The sequence below is a fragment of the Somniosus microcephalus genome, chromosome 9 (genome assembly GCF_052327205.1).
Source record: "Somniosus microcephalus isolate GS21.2 chromosome 9, FLI_Smic_1.0, whole genome shotgun sequence".
Taxonomy (NCBI): Eukaryota; Metazoa; Chordata; class Chondrichthyes; order Squaliformes; family Somniosidae; genus Somniosus; species Somniosus microcephalus.
In genome coordinates, this window is record NC_140995.1 from 89,959,949 (window position 1) to 89,982,690 (window position 22,742).

Here is a 22,742-nt window from a genome sequence, read left to right on the forward strand (position 1 = left end):
AGGAGAAATGGAAAGGTTGATCTGCCCTTTGTTGCTGAAGCGCAAACTCTTGATGAAAGATCAAGAATGACCCAGAGGTACTTTCCCCTTTGAAGATGTGCGCAGGTCAACTCTCACCATGGATAAATGTATGATGGGTTGGAGGAACTTAAAAAAGAGAATAAATAAAAAAAAGAAAATCGGAGTCGACAGAACAGACGTGCTTAGCCACACAGACCAGAAGGTCCCAGGTTTGATTCCAGTTCTGTGCTGAGTTAGACGATCTGAGCCAAAAGCATCAGTTCAAGTGCTACAACATAATTTCTGCCTCCAGTACGAAGCATGGAAGTGAACTCCATAGTCTCATAAGTCTCTGTGTAAAGAAGTTTCTTTGGCTTTCTGTTCTAAAGCATGTACTCATTCTAGGCCCTCATTCTACTGGAAACTCTCTGCTTCTATCTAACTGCCCTATCCTTTCATGTTTTTAAACACTTCTATCATATCACCCTATAATATGCGTTCTAATGAAAAAAGCCCCACTTTAATTAACTGGGTGTCGCCTAACAAGTGTTTTAATGAAGACTACACTATTTTATCTATACTGACGTTTAGAATGAAATATTTTTGCTATTGCTTTTATTGTAAAAAGTTTTTTTTAAGTGTTCTGTTTAGTCTCATGACAACCTGCTTAACTGAGAATTCTTATTTCTTTTTAGCTAATGCCATGTATATGGGAAGCCAGGAAATGGTGCAGGTTGTGCAGAGGGATGATTCCACCATAAGACGGTGTTTGGACAAGGTATTCTAGTTTCAAATTTGTAGTCAAAATACTGATGACTTACTATTGGAAATCGTAGTTTCAAATCTGAGGGAGCTAACAGTGTTGTTCCAATTGGGTTTATCTCACTGAGGTTCAAGCTGCTCCACTGATCATCGTGGAGCTTCCACAGTGAACAAATGAAGATCTTGGAATAACGAGGTCACCATATCAGTTGATTAATTCTTCAACAGTTGAGATTATTCATAAAGCTGTATGCTATAAATCATTGAAGTGATGGTGTGTATGCCTTCTGAACGGCACTTTATATAGTGTATATCTTATTATTGTGTCTCTGAAATCATTTAATGGTAGATATGCACAGTATTAGATAGAAAGAATATCATCTAACATAACAGGTCAAGATACATCTGTTATTAGTTTATTAAGCACAAGGAATGTAGTAAACAAAGTATGATTAATGGATCACAGATTTTTTACAATAGTTGCAACCTAAACTAAATACAGGTCTATTTCGAACTTTTTGTAAAAACATAAAAGCACATTCCCTTTTGACAAGCTCCGGTCCCCCACTACCAATTAAATGCGGGCTGTATTTAATGCAGAGTGTGAGCTGCTGTTGATGGTAAAAGGAAGGTTCACATCAAAATCTTGCAATCTTTCTTAAAGTAATTCTGTCTACAATCATGTAATTTTGCCATGGTTACTGACCTTTGACTTTTAGTCATAACTTTTTTTGCATGTTTTTATTTGGAATTTTTTTGTTGCTCATCAAGGTGAGCGATTCAGTGCTGCCACTCAGTATCAGCAACAAGCACTCCTAGGTCAGGTATAGCACAGCCAGATGCAGTAAAAAGACCCAACTTCAGAAAAAGCTCCTCTACTGCACCCTACTGCTGGACCCTCCGTGGCCCGCCCCCACCCCCTTTAATGAGAAACTTCTGGCTCTGCTCCACAGAGGAGCTGCCAGATTGCCCACACCCCACCCCAGTCAGCAAGCTGTCTGTCAGTGCTGGCAGCCCGTCAATTTTATTAGAATGAGGCCTGACCACGATAATAGTTTGGCCCTTCCAGTGACATCATTGGGCGGGTAGAGCGGATGCCCCACCCAATACCGAAATCTACCCCAGAAAGTTCGAGGACAAGCAATTATCTTATGTTCATTCAGACCGTACTTTATAAAAAGCTTCAAATGAGTAAGCAGGTAAACCTGTGGATTTGGTATTAACCTCTCTAATAAATTTGACTTTGTTGAAGTGTTCTAATTACTGTATTATTAAACTTGAAAGGTTTATTTTCAAAGTTAATGGGGACTCCTTGAAAGTGCTGCTGTCCATACACAACATGTGACCATTTACATTGTAGGTTAAAATTGTGGGAACGACCTTTCCCCTGGGATTAAGCACATTTGGAATAGATTTCACTTGAAACGACACAATTATTCCATGAATTTATGGCTTAAAATCTAAAAACCACCCACTGGTGCTGATTAAATGTCAATTTAGGAACAGTTCACTTTAATTTCTGTGTTAGAAGGTAGCACACTCCCCTATTGATGAGCTGAAAGAAAGGTTATCCACCAGTATAAATAAAAATATTCCTGTTAATACAAACACAGGCAGCTAATAGATAGACACGTTCCTCATCACAATTAAACAATTCTGAAAGAATCTTAAGTCTCCCACTAAATACAGTGCTCACCAGTTAATGGACTCTGTCCTAATGGGACCATTTAGTTAAAGGCAACGTTTACTCAGTTACTGATATGTTTCTTTTAAAAATCATAGAAGTTTCAGCACAGAAAGCCATTCAGCAACTTATGACTGTGCCAGTGCTAGTTGCATGTCAAAATTGTCCACTTTAATCCAATTTCACTGCTCTTTCCCTATATGCTGCAGTTAAGATGCAGGTACCAATTTTGATAACAGTATCTACTGTGGGATCAGTGCGAGGGGACAGCATATATTCATAATGACCTGCTTGAACAGCTCTCTACTCAGTCAAAGTAGAGCTCTGCACACATGTACTTAAAGCTCATGCGGCGTACTCCACTCACTGGCATCCGAAAACCAGTGAAACTTTAATGTTAGGAAAAACTGGAATATCCTGCTGGCTGCTCAACAACATTAAAACATAAATACAGTGCAGCAGATTACCTAGTTAGTTGTTAAGCAAATTTTGATACTTTAAAATTGAAGTTTAATACGATTAGCTGAAACTAGTGTCGTATTGAAGACCATTTCTTCCTGTTATTATTATTATAGTGTATAAATTGATCCTGTGTAACTTCCTGCTAGTGATATGAATTACAGTATTTAATACCCAGCCTTGAGTTTAGTAACCCAATTTTACACGCCCCAGTGGGTGTGTGTACTTCTAGCAGGATTTGTTTATTAGGAAAACTTATAATTAAAAACGTTGCTTGTATGTTTCTATTGGCCCGAATTTTGCAGTCAGTGGCAAAAGAATGGTGCTTGCCGTTCATTACACAGACTTTTCGCGGGCTTTTGAACATAGACTTGCTGTCATCAGGCGCCTGATCCAGCATGGTGCCCTCTGCAGTGATCGGCGACGTCTGTGAGATGGGCAAGAAACAGCGTTGCTCTTCAAATTGAAGAATCCTAACTGAGACACAGTTGGATAAGGCCCGAAAACGGGCATGGGGATCGCGATGCGTGATCTGCCTGCGTCCAGCGCTGAACACTCTTGAGGGTTGGCTCAGCGCTCAACAGGAGGCCTAATATCATGGGAAGCCTGCACTTCTTAAGGGGAGTTGCTTTATGAGAGAAGTACCTAATTCTGACTGGATCTGGAAGTTAGCAATGTCTCAACAGGGCAGAGAAAGGGCACCTCAGTTCTCCGATGCAGCACTGGAGGCCTTGATGCAGGGGGTCTGTAGGAGGAGACAGTTCCTCTACCCACAGTTGGCCAGGAAGCCTTCCAGATACACTTTTAAAAGGCAGTGGGTGGAGGTCGCTGAAGTGGTCAGTGCCACCAGTCATGCCGCCAGGACATGGATCCAGTGCCGGAAGAAGTTTAATGACCTCACACAAGTGGCTATGGTCAGTGAATGCATTTTCAAACACCATATCCCACCAACTGCACCACTAGCCTCACCCACTGCTCAATGCACCACACCCCCATCACTCACCTACCAACAATCTAGAGCAATCACAACTCGTACCTCACAATCATAGCTTCACCTCACCCTCACACACTTACCACTGTTGCAAGCCTCACACCCACATCTCAAACATTGCACACAATGCCAGCTATTCAATCATGACTGGCACATCACCCAAACACATTGCACCACTCCCTTACACACTTTCTTTCTCTTGCAGGCCAAGGTGGCTCACAAACGGCGCAAGCAGGAGTAAACAGGTGGGGGGCAAGCACGTCTGCAGAACATAGAAACATAGAAAATAGGAGCAGGAGTAGGCCATTCGGCCCCTCGAGCCTGCTCCGTCATTAAATGAGATCATGGCTGATCATCCAAATTCAGTACCTTGCCCCTGCTTTGTCCCCATAACCCTTGATCCCTTTAGCCTTAAGAAATATATCCAACTCCTTCTTGAATATATTTAATGAATTGGCCTCTACTGCCTTCTGTGGTAGAGAATTCCACAGGTTCGCCATTCTCTGGGTGAAGAAATTCCTCCTCATTTCTGTCCTAAATGGCTTACCCCTTATCCTTAGACTGTGACCCCTGGTTCTGAACTCCCCGACCATCAGGAACATCCTTCCTGCATCTAGTCTGTCCAGTCCTGTCATAATTTTATAAGTTTCAATGAGATTCCCTCTCATTCTTCTAAACTCCAGCGAGTATAAGCCCAATCGACCCAATCTCTCCTCATACGTCATTCCTGCCATCTCAGGTATCAGCCTGGTGAATCTTCGCTGAACTCCTTCCATGGCAAGAACATCCTTCCTCAGATAAGGCGACCAAAACTGCACACAATACTCAAGATGTGGTCTCACCAAGGCCCTGTACAACTGCAGCAAGACATCCTTGTTCCTGTACTCAAACCCTCTCGCTACGAAGGCCAACATACCATTTGCCTTCTTAACCGCTTGCTGCACCTGCATGCTTACCTTCAGCGACTGGTGCACAAGGACATCCAGGTCTCGTTGCACTTCCCCTTCTCCCAATCTATTGCCATTCAGATAATAATCTGCTTTCCTGTTTTTGCCACCAAAGTGGATAACCTCACATTTATCCACATTATATTGCATCTGCTATGCTTCTGCCCAATCACCCAACCTGTCCAAAGCATCCTGGAGTTTCTCGGCATCCTCCTCACAGCACACACGCCCACCCAGCTTTGTGTCATCTGCAAACTTGGAGATATTACATCTAGTTCCCTTGTCTAGATCATTAATATATATTGTGAATAGCTGGGGTCCAAGGACCAATCCCTGCGGTACCCCACTCGTCACTGCCTGCCACTCAGAAAAAGACCCGTTTATTCCAACTCTTTGCTTTCTGTCTGCCAACCAATTCTCTATCCAAGTCAATACCTTGCCCCCAATCCCATGTGCCTTAACTTTGCATGCTAATCTCTTATGCGGGACCTTATCGAAAGCTTTCTGAAAGTCCAAATACACCATGATGAAAGAAAAAGGAGTCTCACACATTAAGTAACTTTAAAGTAAGCTTTAAACAACTTATAATCACACTACATACAGGCGAGGTCTTCACCATGCCTCTGGTAGAAGCCCCTTACAATACTGAGTAGTTCAGTATTTATACCAGTCCAACAGGAAGTGATGTATGACAGGAAGTGATGTATGTACAAAGTTCACAGTTCATAGTTTCACAGCTCACAGTTCACAGGAAGTGACACATAACTTCCCGGAAGTTATTATTATCACATTCTTCCCTCCTGCAGGATTAGAAGGCTGTGGTCTTCCTTTTGTTCCGCAGCCGCCGAACGAGGAAGAGTCGCACCCGTTTGGGTTCCCGTCGTAGAGGGTCGCTGGTCCGCTTACATGCGGTTGGCCATTGGTCAGAGTCTGTGTGGCCTGGATTACCCTGTGAAGGGTCGGGGAGGTCATGGCTTCGCGTACGAGCCCCAATAGGTTCAAAGTCGGTCTGCCTCTGTTCAGAGGGAGGTGCAGAGCTGGTCTGTGGCGGATCAGTACTTTCGTGCGCGGTACTGGGAGGATCGCAACTTTGAGTACGTGGTTCTACCGGCACCAAGCTAGTTGGTGTCCGATCAGGATCCTGGAGAGGGGTACCCGATAGGTTCCAAGAGTTTCCTGGTGAAATACCATCACCCGATGTCCCACTAGGTCCTGGTGGGCAGGGAGCCAGATCCCGTAATGATACGGTAGATTCTCGGCCGTCGGGATATCGTATGTTTGCATAGGTGGGGTTGGCATCAGTTAGTTCTACCTCGTCTACGAGAGGGTCATTTTTAGACATCCGAACGTATCTTCAGAGTAGAACAGGTCCAGGAGTAGTTAGCCATGACGGGAGTGATGTCCCATGAGATGAGCGACGCTGGAAGCCAAAGAACCGCTCATGAGGTGTAGTATTTGTGGCTGTAGAAAGAAGGGACCGTATAGAGTGCAATGCATCCGGAAGCACTGCTTCCCATTGCTGGTCTGGTAGGCCCCGAGATCTTAAAGCAAGACGTACGGAATTCCACATGATACCGTTATACCTCTACCTGCCCATTTCCGATGGCATGGTATGGTGTTGTTTTGCTTGTAGCAACTCCCCGTTCTGAGAGGTAGTCCTTGAGTTCCTTTGACATAAAGGATGGACCCCGATCTGAGTGAATATAAGCCGGCATGCCACAGAGAGAAAATACCTGCTCAAGGCAGCAGATTACTGTGGACGCCAGCATATTGGAGCAGGGGAAGGCAAACGGAAAACGTGAATATTCATCAATCATGGTGAGCAAATATGTGTTCCGAGTGGAAGAGGGCACTGGGCCCTTAAAATCGATGCTAAGTCGTTGCATCGGTTGGGTTGCGTGTATGAGCATACCATCTGAGGGGCGGAAGAACTGAGGTTTTAATTCCGCACAAAGCCGGCATTCTGAGCATATTTTCTTTACATCTCCAGTAGAAAAAGGGAGATTCCGTGATCGTACGAAATGTAGCATGCGCGTAACGCCAGGATGACACAATCCATTATGGACATCTATGAGAGTAGAGGACGACATAGCGGAGCAGAATGCCCGTGTGAGGGTGTCCGAGGCCACATTCTCCTTGCCAGGTCGATAGTGAATGGTATAACCAAAAGAGGCCAGTTCCATCCTCCAAAGTTGTATTTTATTCTTAATTTTGGTTCGTTTTCGATTATCGAGCATGAAGGTGACTGATCGCTGGTCCGTGATTAATGTAAAGTGCTGGCGAGCTAGAAAATGGTTCCACTTCCGTACTGCCTCTATGATGGCTGTGGCTTCCTTCTCAACCAGAGGATAATGTAGCTCGGCACCTTGTAAGGTCCTGGACATAAATGCTACAGGACGACCTTCCTGATTCAGAGTAGCCGAGATCGCCACCTCCGAGGCATCACATTCAACTATGAAAGGGAAATTCTCATCGATGGAGTGAAGAGCCGCTTTCTCCAACTGTTGTTTGAGAAGGTTAAAGGCTGCAACAGCCGCTGTTCCCAATGGAAATGATCTAGCATGCAGCAAGGGTTGGATTTTGTCCGAAAAATGAGGAATCCATTTAGCGTAGTATGCAAACAGACCGAGAGCCCGACGTAAAGAAGCCGGATTCTTAGGTGACGGGAGCTCTTGGAGCGGGCGAAGTCTTTCTGGGTCTGGCTTAATGATACCATTGCCTACGCAGTAGCCAAGGATGTTGATGGTCGGTTGCGACTCAACAGACTTAGATTCATTCAAGGTTAAGTTACGGCGATGGAGGGCATCCCGAAATTTTTGGAGGTTGGCGTCGTGTTCCTGTTGATCGTGACCTGCAATCGTAATGTTATCAAGATAGGGAAAAGTGGCCCTTAGATTTTCCTGTTTAACCAGGCCATCCATTGCCCATTGGAAGACAGCCACTCCATTAGTAACCCCGAATGGGAGGCGACGAAATTGGTACAGCCGTCCATTAGCCTCAAAGGCCGTGTACTGCTTATGAGACCTTCAAGGGTACCTGATGATAGGCACTTTTTAAATCGTAAGTTGAGAACACTTTGTATTCGGCCAGTTTATTAACCATATCATCAATGCGTGGCAATGGGTAGGTGTCCAAGTCAGTATATTGATTGATGGTTTGCGAATAATCAATGCATAGTCGTTGTTTGTGAGGTTTTAGAGGGTTCTTGACAATGACGACTTGAGCCCGCCAGGGCGACGAACATGGTTCAATGATATACTCTGCTAGAAGTCGAGAGATTTCAGCCTCAATAAAAGATTGGTCTTCCTGATTAAAGCGCCGCGATTTCGTTATTATTGGTTTGCATCGAGGCGGAATACTGGCAAATAACGAGGGTTTGTCAAGTGAAGCTGCTGACAATGCACAAAACGGTAATTTAGACGGTATATTAGAAATAGTAAGTCCAGGTTTGGATCCGCCGAACTCAATGGTGAGTTTCTTATGCTGTTTTTGGAAATCCAGCCCTAAGAGGAGATCACTACATAAGTCCTTGAGCACCGAAAGTCGGGTGGAGGGATACAGGCGACCATTAAGTGTCATATCAACAACACAAAAGCCGGAGGTTCTGGTATTAAGTGATGACTGAGCCATCGCAATTGCCTGGTCCGATGGGAAGACATGTAGTTTCAATTTCGCAACAATCTGTTCTTTAATGAAACTATCAGTACTTCCTGAGTCAATTAAGGCATCTAAGGTATGCCCTTTAATGGAAACTTTTGTAGCTGCATGAAACAGGTTCTGTGGGCAAGCAGCTGTAATTGGTGTCGTTGCACAGAGAGTGGCTGAAACTCTCGGTGTGCTTCTTTGGGAGAGAGCTCGAGGGGAAGCTTGATAGGTCCTAGCTGGAGCATCTCGATAGGCCCTAATTGGGGCAGTTCGGTAGGCCTTAGCTGGATAGGCCCTCGTAGAGGCTTTTGATTGGCAAACTTTAGTAAAGTGTCCTTTTTTTTGCAATAACTGCAGATTGCATTGCGAGCAGGGCAGAATTTCCTAGGGTGAAAAGCATCTCCACAAAAGAAGCATTCCTTCCTAGATTGCCAAGAGGCTGCTAAAGTGGGGTCATCCTCCTCTTCTTCATCAGAATTATCAGAATTAGATTCCTCCATGATAGGGTTCACCTGAGACCACTTGAATTGTCTGTTGCAGTTACAGCAGCAGATCGAGATCTGGGCAGCTGATAGAGGTCTGCATTTTTCTTTGCCAAATCCAGAGAACAAGCTAGGTCAAAAGCTTTTTGTAGCTCAAGTGTTTTACTTTCTAGTAGACGCTGGCGTATAAATGGAGAGGCAATCCCGCAGATGAAAGCATCACGAATCATTTCTTCGCTGTACAGCTCAGCTGAGGCTGCCTGAAAGTTACAATCTATGCTGAGCCTGCGAAGTTCTTGAAGGAATTCGTTAATCGATTCCCCTGGCCCTTGTCGGGTTGTGGCCAGTAGATGTCTAGCATAGACCTCATTTGGAGTCTTGGCATACAGTTTCTTAAGTGCCCGAATCACCTCATCGTAATTATCCCATTCATCAACATATTCAAACACTGTTGGGGTCACATAGTTGATAAGCATCCTCAGTTTAGTAGGAGCAGTCGCTTTACATTCATCAAGGAAATTCTCAAAAGTACGGTACCAATGCTTCCATACCTTGCCAGCTGCTGGTGTGTTTGGGTCCAAGTCCAGACAAGTAGGTTTAAGGAGGTTTTCCATGATGGGTGGTTCCCTGGATCCTTAATTCCGAGTTTGTCCAAAGGTCTAGTATTTGTGAGTGTAAATACTAAGTTGTTTAAATTGATGTAAGAAAACGGAGTCTCACACATTAAGTAACTTTAAAGTAAGCTTTAAACAACTTATAATCACACTACATACAGGAGAGGTCTTCACCATGCCTCTGGTAGAAGCCCCTTACAATACTGAGTAGTTCAGTATTTATACCAGTCCAACAGGAAGTGATGTATGACAGGAAGTGATGTATGTACAAAGTTCACAGTTCATAGTTTCACAGTTCACAGTTCACAGGAAGTGACACATAACTTCCCGGAAGTTATCATTATTACCACACACCACATCCACTGGTGCTCCTTTATCTATTTTACCAGTTACATCCTCAAAAAATTCCAGATTAGTCAAGCACGATTTACCTTTTGTAAATCCATGTTGACTTTCTCCGATCCTGTCACTGTTTTCCAAGTGCTCTGCTATTACATCTTTTATAATGGACTCTAGCATTTTCCCCACTACCGATGTCAGGCTTACCAGTCTGTAATTCCCCGTTTTCTCTCTACCACCTTTTTTCAATAGTGGGGTAACATTAGCTACCCTCCAATCCATGGGTACTGTTCCAGATTCCATTGAATGTTGGAAGATGATCAGCAATGCATCTACTATTTCTAGGGCCACTTCCTTAAGTACCCTAGGATGTAGATTATCAGGCCCTTGGGATTTATCGGCCTTCAATCCCGTCAATTTCCCTAACACCATTTCCCTACAAATACTGATTTCAGTTCCTCCCTTTCATCAGACCCTATGTTCCCCGACATCTCAGGTTATTTGTGTCCTCCTTTGTGAAGACAGAACCAAAATATGTATTTAATTGGTCGGCCATTTCTTTGTTCCCCATTATAAGTTCCCCTGATTCTGACTGCATGGGACCTATGCTTGACTTCACCAATCTTTTTCTCTTCACATATCTATAAAAGCTTTTACAGTCAGTTTTTATGTTCCCTGCAAGCTTACTCTCATTCTATTTTCCCCTTCTTAATTGATCCCTTTGTCCTCCTTTGTTGAATCCTAGACTGCTCCCAATCCTCAGGTTTACTGCTTTTTCTGGCCAATTTATATGTCATCTCCTTCAATCTTATGCTACCCCTTATTTCCCTTGTTAGCCACGGTTGAATCACCTTTTTTGTTTTATTTTTATGCCAAACTGGGATGAACAAATTCTGTAGCTCATCCATGCGGTCTTTGAATGTTTGCCATTGCCTATCCACCGTCAACCCTTTGAGTGACATTCCCCAATCAATCCTACCCAACTCGCACCTCATACCATCGTAGTTTCCTTTATTTAAATTCAGGACCCTAGTCTCTGAGTCAACTACTTCATTCTCCATCTTAATGAAGAATTCTATCATATTATGATCGCTCCGACCCAAGGGGCCTCGTACAACAAGATTGCTAATTAATCCTTTCTCATTACATAATACCCAGTCTAAGATGGCCTGATCTCTGGTTGGTTCCTCGACATATTGGTCCAGGAAACCATCCCGTAAACACTCCAGGAATTCCTCCTCCACAGTATTGTTACTAATTTGGTTAGCCCAATCTATATGTAGATTAAAGTCACCCATGATGACTGCTGTGCTCTTATTGCATGCTCCTCTAATTTCCCTTTTAATGCCATCCCCAACCTCCGCATTACTGTTTGGAGGTCTATATACCACTCCCACTAACGTTTACTGCCCCTTGGTATTTCTCAGTTCTACTCATACAGATTCCACATCATCAGAGCTAATATCCTTCCTTATAATTGTGTTAATCCCTTCTTTAACCAGCAATGCTACCCCACCTCCCTTTCCTTTTTGCCTATCTTTCCTGAATATTGAATACCCCTGGATGTTGAGTTCCCAGCCTTGGCCACCCTGGAGCCATGTTTCCGTAATCCCAATCAAATCATATTCGTTTACCTCTATTTGCGCAGCTAATTCATCCACCTTATTACGAATGCTCCTCACATTAAGACACAAAGGCCTAGAAATTCAGTTAAGGCCCGCCAGCAGGCTAACGCCCAAAAGTTAGCGCTGCGCGCGGAGCCAGGTGCGCCCGTCAGATATTCGGCTTTTGCACCCCAAGTCGAAACCGGGCGCTATTCCAGGGTGTGCCCGCCCCCGCTTGGGGCGCTGAAACTGAATTTCGGCGCTGTAGGCCCCGCTGCGCCACTCGCTGCGGAGCGGCAGGCTGCGGTACTGCAGGCCTCCTCCTTCTCTTAAGGGGGAGGTGCCTGCAACAGCGAGATCGCCGCTGGATTGTGCCGGCAAATGAGCCCGGCACCACGGAGAAGTGCCGGGCTCGCGGAAAGCAGCCGGCAATGCCGCGGGGGGGGGTGGAGGAGGCCGGGGAAGGAGGTGCGGGCAGGCGGCCGCCGAAAAAGCGGCCGGCCGCACCTCCACCTTAAAGCGCCTCAGTAGCGCAGCAGTACGGCCCCGTTTTTCAATCGCTGTTTGCGGCCGCTGCAGAAGAGGCGGCCGCAACTAAATATGGGGTTTGGGCCGGAAGCGGGGCAGAACCGGGGCACTACGCACACCGATGACATCATCGGTGTCGGCGCAGCGCTACCGGCTACCGCCGCCATTACCGCAGCGCTGAATATCAGCGCACCCTCTTACACTGGCACAGAAACCCTATTTGGGCGGTAACTGGGCGCAAAGCCCACTGAATTTCTAGCCCAAAGCCTTCAGGCTTGTTTTTTTAACGCTCTTAGACCTATTAGAATTATTATTTACTGTGGCCATGTTTGATTTAAACCGTTGACTTCTCTGACTGCCACTTTTGTTTTTCTCCTTCCTATCTTTTGCTTTTCTCCTTGTTTCCCTTTCCTCTGTCTCCCTGCTCAGGTTCCCAGCCCTCTGCCATTTTAGTTTAAACCCTCCCCCAGAGCACTAGCAAACACTCCCCCTAGGACATCGGTCCCGGCCCTGCCCAGGTGCAAACCGTCCGGTTTGTACTGGTCCCACCTCCCCCAGAACCGGTTCCAATGTCCCAGGAATTTGAATCCCTCCCCCTTGCACCATTCCTCTAGCCACGTATTCATCTGAAATATCCTTCTATTTCTACTCTGACTAGCACGTGGCACTGGTAGCAATCCTGAGATTACTACCTTTGAGGCCCTATTTTTTAATTTACCTCCTAACTCCCTATATTCAGCTTTTAGGACTTCATCCTGTTTTTTACCTATATCGTTGGTACCTATATGCACCACGACAACTGGCTGTTCACCCTCCCCTTCCAAAATGTTCTGCAGCCGCTTTGAGACATCCTTGACCCTTGCACCAGGGAGGCAACATACCATCCTGGAGTCTCATTTGCAGCCGCAGAAACGCCTATCTATTCCCCTTACAATAGAATCCCCTATTACTATAGCTCTACCCCTCTTTTTCCTCCCGTGCTGTGCGGCAGCCCTGGTACCAGGAAGTTGGCTGCTGCTGCCTTCCTCTGATAAGCCATCCCCCTCAACAGTATTCAACAGTATAACTCAGAACCTAACCCAGTTGGAGAAGAAAGTTCTGGAGATAATTGGAGGTACCGTCACTGACGCTGAGGAGATCGGCAAGTCTAAAAATATTGATGATGACAGTATACTCATACCTAATCCTTCTCACATCCCACTTTCCAGCTCATCCCACAATCTCTTCTCACTTACAAGCTGCTGATGGTGTAAGCATGCACATCTTGCTTCCCCCCCTCCTCTCACCACAACCCAACCCTTGTGCTTTTCTCCTTTCAGATACCCCTTTCAAATACCCAAGAACTGCCACCAACCCAGGAAGAAGTAGAGGAAGGGAGTGATGGAGAATAAGAGACACTGTCACTCGATCTGACACTCCCAGGCACCAGCTCAGCAAATGACACTGCGCGAACCTTAGAGGGTAGTATAGAGGCAGGATCTGCATGTGGTGAGTGACCGGGCATGAGTGGGCTGCAGCCAGGCTAGGGGGAAAGGGTAGCACAGGTGCCAGCTCCCCGGAGGGCGAGGTCGCACATGAGTTCTGCTGCAGCACACTCAGATGAGGACGTCAGTGGTGGGGAGCCTTCAGAAGAAGGGTGATGGGCATGCACACAGAAATGCTTGGTGCAATCACAAGCCTACCAGAGAGCTTCTTGTCACTGTCAAGGAGCAGGGAGGAGTCCGGCTCTGACATTGCATGGGGCTTTCCACGGAGCTTGGAGCCCATGATTTCCAGCATGGAAGTGATGGGCAACTCCATTAGAGCACTTGTGGACCCAATCATGATGCTGGGTGTGACGGGCGATGTTGCAGCTTCCATTGCAGCACAAACAGAAACGACCCAGTGAGTGCTGCAGTGGAAGCTCAGACTTCTGTCATACAGACTCAGCTTGCTGCCACACAAGATCAGACTGCTGCCATCGTGGCTGGGTTTACGAGTGTGGAAAGGAGCTTGCAGGGTGTCACAGCAGTTCAGCACTCTGTCCTCCAACAGGTGGCTAGGAATGCTGAGGCACCGCTCCAGGGGCGTGGCAGTGGCTCCATGGAGCAAGAACTTGCTGTCCTCTCAGGATTACAGTATTCGTACTTCCACCACTGCCACTCCGTCAGTGCCATTGCAGTTGCCTGTCAGCCAGCCAGACCATACTGCTGCCGCCCATGTCAAGGTGGTTCAGTCTATAGCCGGGCTTTCTAGGCCCAGAGCTGCTCGAGGTTGTGCTGCAAGGCCATCTGCAGTGTCCCCCATGGAAAGTCAGCAGCCTTCTACCAGCCATGCTGCAGCCACTGGGGTAGCACTTCATAGGGGCATTAGAATAGGCAAAGGCACACAAAAGACAGACACTAAGGGAATGCACAAGGGTGATTAGTTGACTTTGTTATGTAATATTGGAATTCATCATTTATAAATTATGTGTTGAATGTTGGTTTTGTGGTGGCTTTCATTTCAGCATTGTGGCCAAGAGGACGCTGTGTTGTTCCATGACAGTGGGGATGGTAAGGGGTTTCATTCAGGGGAACCAGAGTCTAATGATGCGCTCACGGACAGCCCGTCCGGAATGGGGATTCGCAGGCTTCCTCCTCCCTTCCTCCTCTTCCTCTCCCTCTTCCTCCTTCTCCTGAGGTGGTCGTGGAACCCGTGGTAGCAAGAGCTGCGCCCTCATGCTGGCCAAATTGTGGAGGATGCAACAGACCACTACGAATTGGGACACGCGCTCCGGTGCGTACTGAAGAGCTCCTCCCGAGCAGTCAAGGCAGCGTAACCCTTGCTTGAGCATCCCGATGGTTTGCTCGATGAGGTTCTTCGTGGCAGCATGGCTGTCATTATATGATTGTTGGCCACATGTGGTGGGGTTGTGGAGGGGAGTCATCAGCCAGGTGTAGAGCGGATAGCCCTTGTCTCCGAGCAGCCACCCTCGGGTTCGACGTGGTGGCTGGAAGATTGCTGGCACACCAGACTAACGCAGGATGAATGCATCATGACTGGCATAGTGGTTGACATGGGCGGCAGCAGTATGGTCTGGCTGGCTGACAGGCAACTGCAATGGCACTGACGGAGTGGCAGCACGGTGGCATAGTGGTTAGCACTGTTGCCTCACAGCGCCAGGGACCCGGGTTCGAATCCGGCCTCGGGTGACTGTCTGTGTGGAGTTTGCACATTCTCCCCGTGTTTGCGTGGGTTTTCTCCGGGTGCTCCGGTTTCCTCCCACAGTCCAAAGATGTGCGGGTTAGGTTGATTGGCTATGATAAATTGACCCTTAGTGTTAGGGGGATTAAAATATGTGGGGTTACGGGGATCGGGTGGGATATGTGTCGGTGCAGGCTCGATGGGCCGAAATGGCCTCTATCTGCACTGTGGGGTTTCTGTGATTCTGTGATTCTGTGACTGCTGCCAGGATAGCAGGCATTCACCATCATGATGTGCTGGGCGTGGTTGCACATCAACTGTACGTTAAGTGAGTGGTAGCCTTTGTAATTATGGTACATCTCAGCATTGATATGTGGCTCCCTGCATCATGGGGAAGCCCGATATCGTGGCAAATCACATGCGCATTCCTACTGCTTCTCTCTGTTTAGAGAGAAGACAATGAAGTCCCTTCTCCTAGAGTACAGAGCCTCTGTGAACTCCCGGATGCAGCGATGGATGGCGAAATGCGAGATGTTTGCTATGTCGCCTGTTCCAGCCTGAAAAGATCTGCTGGCGAAAATATTCAGGGCCACTGGCAGAGGTGTCATCGCCTCACTCTGAGGCTGCATGTCTGGTTGCAAGAGGTGGCAGAGTTCTGTGACCGCCTCCTTAGTGAAGCGGAGCCGCCGAACACACTATTTCTGACTTAGGTCTAGGTAGGAGAAGTGCTCCCTGAAGACCCTAGGTGGTTAAGGCCTCCTGCTGAGAGCCCTCCTCCTCCTCCCTCTGTGAGCAGCTAGTCTTTGCTGCCACTACTCCTGCTCTCTGTTATGCTGCAGCCTAAGTGGGACTGCTGCAAGTAGAGCCCCCATGACTGGAAGCAACTGGTCTAGTCGGAGGCCTTCTAATAGCAGCCAAAGTTGCCAACGTCCAGCAGCACTCCCTGCAAAGTTTTACATTATAAATGTCTTCCAGCAAGCCAGTATTGATATAAAGTCTGCAAGAGCCAGTACAAGAGCAATAATTAGTTTACCTGCAAGTTGGGGGGGGTCCCTCGTGCAGCTGAACACATGTTCAGCTGTGTATGTTTAGGAGAGGGCGTTGTTTGGAATGGCGATGTCCAAAATGGCAGGTTGTGCATCAAATCAGGGTTACACGCTGACTGATGTCCCGAGCTACCTATTCTGCATTTTGCCAGTGCACGCACGTCCCACCTGCACTATTGCCCTTAACAAGATGGCGACCAGTGCGGGCCGCATGAGAAGTGGGCAGAAGTGAGATGGCCACCATTTTCTTCCCAAAACCGGCCTTAACTACCGGCGCAAAGGTGCCAAATTACATGGTGGAAGAGTCTAAACCAGGAAGTATAAGCCAGGAATTATAAATTAGATTTAAATCATGTACAGAAAGCGAAATAAAGATTGGGAAAGAAAGCTAGGATTAAAAGAGAGATATAAAAGGTTTTTTTTAAATCTCCAACACTAATAAAATTCTGAAGGAATGAGACTCCACACTTGTAAAATTACATTTTCAGGGCCAGAGAGGTTGTTTGGCAGTAAATATGACTGATCACATGGTAAAAATTCACTTACACCTGAATGCACCAGCCCTAACTTTTTCTGGTGTATTTGTGAAGGAATAAGCCATATTTTAGAAAAATACACCATCCTATGAACAGATTTCTGATATTATAAAAATATGACATACTGGGTTTAAAAATCTAAAGCCTCGGTGACACAGGCTGTGTCAATACAGGCTTCTGAGATAAGATGAAGTGTTAACACACAAGCTTTTGAAATGGGAATTGGTTAAAAATACTAAAACAATTACCCTATTGAAATAGCAGTTTGGCGCTTCCAGAAGGTCTGGAGTTTCAGAGAAACACAATGGAATGACCCAGGTAAAGTGTTAAAAACTAAGGCCTAGAAATTGGGTTGGGGCGCCAAAGTGGCGCAAAAGTCGCCTGAGCGCAGGATTTAGCGCAGCGTTCGAGGCTTTAGCGATCATCAGATATTCAGTTTCATTGCTGCTCGAGGGACACGGGGCGAGGCTCGAGGCACTCCGCGTCCCTCTTAGGGCGCTGAAACTGAATATCGCAGCGCAACGTGCCACAGCGCCACACGCTGCGGCACGGCACACTGCGGTACTGCAGGCCTTTCTCCCACTGTTAAGGGGGAGGTGCCTGCAACAGCGCGATCCCCGCTCGCGAGTGCCGGCAAATGAGCCCGGCACCAAGGAGAAGTGCCGGGCTCTTGGGAAACAGCCGGCAATGCCGCGGGGGGGTGGTTAGGAGGTCGGGGACGGAGGTGCTGGCAGGCGGCCGCCGAAAAGGCTGCCGCCCCGCACCTCCACCTTAACTTGCGCCGCTGCCGGCATAGTAAGGCCCCGTGAACCGGGCACGGGTAGCGAGCGGCGCAACTGCGGTGTTCGCTACCAAATATCGTGAACGGGGCACGAATGGGGCGCTGCGCACACCGATGACGTCATCGGTGGTGGCGCAGCGCAAATGCCTAACGCCACCATTAGCGCCCCTACTGAATATCGCGGGAGACGCAGCCAGTGGCGCTACAGCCACTGACTGCCTCTTTAGGCGCTAACAGTGGCGCTACTCACCCAATTTCTCCCCCTAACACTTTGAACAGGAACACAGAATATTAAAAAACCATGTGCCTTTGTAAAAGTAACATCAAATGAAACAGGAAACACGATATAATATGACCAACTAAGATGGCTAGGAAAACAAACACCCTAGTTGAAGTGTTTTCAGCTTACATGTTGTAAAAAGTACCTACAGAACACTTTGAAAATATTACATCAATAGATATACCAAGCAATCACATTGTGTTTGTGTTGAACTTGGAACACATAGGAGTCACAATGTCTGCTAATAACCAGTTAAGCCAATATTAAGAATTGAATTGAAGATCTTCGTGAGAATGGCATTAGAGATAAATCTGTAATAACCATTTTATGATAAGTTTCGAAACACCTATACAACAGACAGAAGTCTGCAAGCTAACAGTTGAATTGGCAGTAAGAATAGAAAAAAGTCAACACAGAGAATGAATAAAGATAATTAGCTTACATCAGCAGAAAACTTCAAAGGATAAACCACTAAAAAAGGTATAAAAATAGAACTTTTCAGATAGACAGTCAGAAGTCACTGGAAAGGGGCAAAGCGATTCTCTCAACTTCAGAGGCACGCTCTGTAAGTTTTTAACTCTTGAGTCTCGGGGATCAAGGTACTTTTAATTTGATTTTGGTGGATGTCCTGGATTAAGAATACTTAGAAATGTAACGAAGTTAGGATTTGAGAATAAGGATCTCTGAGAATAAGAAATGTAAGCTATTTGTATTTTGAACTGTTAAAGTTGCGATTGACATACCAGCTGTTAATTATATGTCGGTTCTTTAATAAATTTATATATTTTTAGAATTGTCTCACGTAGTATTTCTGTATTAAACTCGCAAACTCAATTTCTGTACACTCTTTTGTGAGGAGCTGCAGAATTCTGAGGGGTGATTTTCCAGACCCTCATAATATCCGGAAGGTTACAGTCTAGTTAAACTTATTAAAGTGCTATCCGGAGGACGGTAACATCTTCAGTCGTTCCTTTCCTTTAGGGAGAGATAGCCTGGACCTTTAGACCCAATTAAGCGTCTTATAGAATTCGGCTATCTCTAACTTTAGTTGAAGGTGAACGTCTGGGGTAGCCCAAAAAGGGCTAGGACTAGTAATTATCCCTTCATATTTAGTGAGTAACTAGTGGGTAAGTACTGCAACTTCACGCCCTTACATTGATTTCAATGTCGAGTCTATCGGCGAGGTACTGTTCTCGCGCAGCCTATGGTGGAGCAGGGTAACTTGAACCGCAACTTTCGTATTTCCGTGTTGAACTGCGCCTGTGCATACTTCGGAAGTTGCTGTCTGACTTGCTCCAGAATAACGGTGACGCTGTTACCCTCACCATTATTCTCAACGCAAAATTCGGGTCATTATGTGTCTTGTTTTGAACAGTGAATTTCATGAATTCTACGGAAACAAAATGGGTAGTTTCAACCTTTTCTAATCTCTTAAATCCTAGTGTCACATTGCTCTAGGCTGTGTCACATTGCTCTGGGCAGTATCACCTTGCGGTAGAAATAACTTTCTACAAAGTAGCAGAAATAGAGGCAGCTGGTTGGATATGGCATTACCCTAGGATTCCAAACTTGAGGAAGGAGGCAGTGAGTGCAATCCAGATGTTAAGCCACAGGGAGAGAGGGAGAGTCACACCAGGCTTCTGCCGTTGTAGAGTGATAGGACAGGGTCACTGTAATGGCTTCTTTACACACTGAGTTTCCCATTTTGACTGTCAAGGAGGGGAACTACAAATCAGAGGATTATTGGAAGAGAAGATCGGAGGGTCTTACCCAGGACACCCTCATGTCCCATCATCAAAGGTTCAGCATTCCACTCAGGGCAGTAACTATGACAGCTCAGTTAGTGCAACCCACACCCCATCTCACAGACTTAAGGCAGGTTGACAGAGAAATCTTTCTCTCTCTCCGACACAGAAGGTGAGCTGTGTCCTCACGACAGCAAAAGATGCGTATCTTTTTTTTAAAGTCTAGACCACCAGGCATCAGAAGCTTAGCTAGAGAAGTGAGCCAGTGTTCAAACGGATAGTAAGTTGCATCTTTATTGTTTTTCATAACGGAGGAGTATAAGGAAGTTAATTGTACTCACTGAAAACTGTACACTGTTTCCAATCATGCATCTTATGTAAATACACCAGTGGACAGTTTACGGTGGACGTATATCTGCTTTAATAGAAGTACTTTTCAGTCCACCTTCCATGAAGAGATGAGAATTCACATGGTGGTGCATATAATACATTTCAGTAACCATGATACAGAGCATGGGGTTCTCTGCTATACTCCCAGGCTCATGCTATCATCAAACTAGAAATTGAGAAGTAAAAGAAGCACTCTGGATCATAGGGGTCATAAGGTTCACTTACAGAAATGACGAATGACACTGAATCTGAGAGACAACAAAAATGGTGAGAACATTATTCAGTCATTCTTATTGCAGGATGTTAAACCTGCAATGTAAATCCACAGTTTGCAGCAGTGATGGCTTTAGAAATTAGCGAAGGGGGATGTGAGCCTTGCAAGTGTGAGATTTATATTCTAGGGAATCTATCACATGGCCATCCAGAAAGTTTTGATTGTTGCTGCTTTATTTGGTGCGTTTTCCAGTATTTTGGAGTCTACTGTAATTCTACCCTACAAGCCAAAATAACTTGGAAGGGCTGCAGATTTTGAAAATAAAAGTAATTGTAGAGATATTAATGCAACTTTAGAGAGCCCAGTTCCTTTCATTGACAATCAAACACCTGATGCATCAAGTTCATTTATAGACTGGAATTGTTTACAATACACATCTACAATAATCTAATGCTTCCTCCCTTCCCACTGTCCAGGGCCCTCAAACACTCCTTCCAGGTGAAACAGCGATTTACTTGTACTTCTTGCAATTTAGTATACTGTATTCGATGCTCACAATGCGGTCTCCTCTACATTGGGGACACCAAATGCAAATTGGGTGACCGCTTTGCGGAACACCTCCGTTCATTCCATGAGGGTGACCCTCTCGGTCCTCGGCTTCTTACACTGTTCCAACAAAGCTCAACGTAAGCTCGAGGAACAGCACCTCATCTTGCAATTAAGCACTTTACAGCCTTCTGGTCTCAACATCGAGTTAAACAATCTCAACCTTTGCCCCTATTTTTTCACATGGCAACTGTTGGTGATTGTGCCATTCCCATTTATACCTCTTCTAGACTTATCTTTTGTTTCTTTACTTGTCCCATCACCATCTGCTTTTGCTTTTCACAGAATCACAGAAACCCCACAGTGCAGATAGAGGCCATTTCGGCCCATCGAGCCTGCACCGACACATATCCCACCCTATCCCCGTAACCCCACGTATTTTAATCCCCCTAACACTAAGGGTCAATTTATCATAGCCAATCAACCTAACCCGCACATCTTTGGACTGTGGGAGGAAACCGGAGCACCCGGAGGAAACCCACGCAAACACAGGTACTATCATACCTTTTGTCATTTAATCTCTCCTGCCTTCCACCCTATCACAGACCTTCCTTTTTGTTCTTTCCTCCCCTCCCCCCTTTCCCGGCTTAAAATCTGTTACATCTCCCAACTTTTTCCAGTTCCGACAGAAGGTCCTCGACCTGAAACGCTAACTGTTTCTCTCTCCACAGATGCTGCCTGACCTGATGAGTATTTCCAGCATTTTCTGTTTTTATTTCTACAATAACCTAACTTGCAGTGCATTCTATATAAGGCAAAATTGTCCCTGTCCTGGACCTTTTGGCACCTGCTTGACTGATACTGGCAACCAATGAAAGAAGCTGATGTTTCTTATGAATTGCAAATAAGCAGACACGTTGGCTGAAACACCGATTGGCAACTCAAAAGGCTGTTTGCATTCAAACGTAGAAACATAGAAGATAGGAGCATGAATAGGCCATTCGGCCCCTCAAGCCTGTTCTGCCATTTAATGAGATCATGGCTGGTCATCCAAATTTAGTACCCTGTCCCTGCTTTCTCCCCATATCCCTTGATCCCTTTAGCCTTAAGAAATATATCTAACTCCTTCTTGAATGTATTTAATGAATTGGCCTCAGCTTCCTTCTGTGGTAGAGAATTCCACAGGTTCACCACTCTGGGTGAAGAAATTCCTCCTCATCTCAGTCCTAAATGGCTTACCGCTTATCCTTAGACTGTGACCCCTGGTTCTAGACACCCCCACCATCGGGAATATCCTTCCTGCATCTAGTTTGTCTAGTCCTGTTAGAATGTTATAAGTTTCAATGTGATCCCCTCTCATTCTTCTAAACTCTAGCGAATATAAGCCTAATCGACTCAATCTCTCCTCATACTTCATTCCTGCCATCCCAGGTATCAGTCTGGTGAATCTTTGCTGCACTCCCTCCATGGCAAGAACATCCTTCCTCAGATAAGGCAACCAAAACTGCACACAATACTCAAGGTGTGGTCTCACCAAGGCGCTGTACAACTGCAGCAAGACATCCTTGTTCCTGTACTCAAATCCTCTCGCTACGAAGGCCAACATACCATTTGCCTTCTTAACCGCCTGCTGCACCTGCATGCTTACCTTCAGCGACTGGTGCACAAGGACACCCAGGTCTCGTTGCACTTCCCCTTCTCCCAATCTATTGCCATTCAGATAATAATCTGCCTTCCTGTTTTTGCCACCAAAGTGGATAACCTCACATTTATCCACGTTATAGTGCATCTGCCATACTTCTGCCCAATCACCCAACCTGTCCAAATCATACTGGAGTTTCTCGGCATCCTCCTCACAGCACACACGCCCACCCAGCTTTGTGTCATCTGCAAATTTGGAGATATATCTAGTTTCCTTGTCTAGATCATTAATATATATTGTGAATAGCTGGGGTCCAAGGACTGATCCCTGCGGTACCCCACT

At 46.0% G+C, this 22,742-nt stretch overlaps 1 protein-coding gene across 3 annotated transcripts in view; it reads left to right on the forward strand.

Annotated features, from left to right (window-relative positions):
• The window catches only part of ldah (lipid droplet associated hydrolase), a 535,005-nt gene that overhangs the window by 485,761 nt on the left and 26,502 nt on the right, over positions 1-22,742 (forward strand). For all 3 annotated transcript variants that reach the window (XM_085996831.1, XM_085996830.1, XM_085996832.1), the window contains exon 6: positions 696-778. In XM_085996831.1, coding sequence (XP_085852957.1) covers positions 696-778 — 83 coding nt within the window. The remainder of the gene's footprint in view (positions 1-695; positions 779-22,742) is intronic.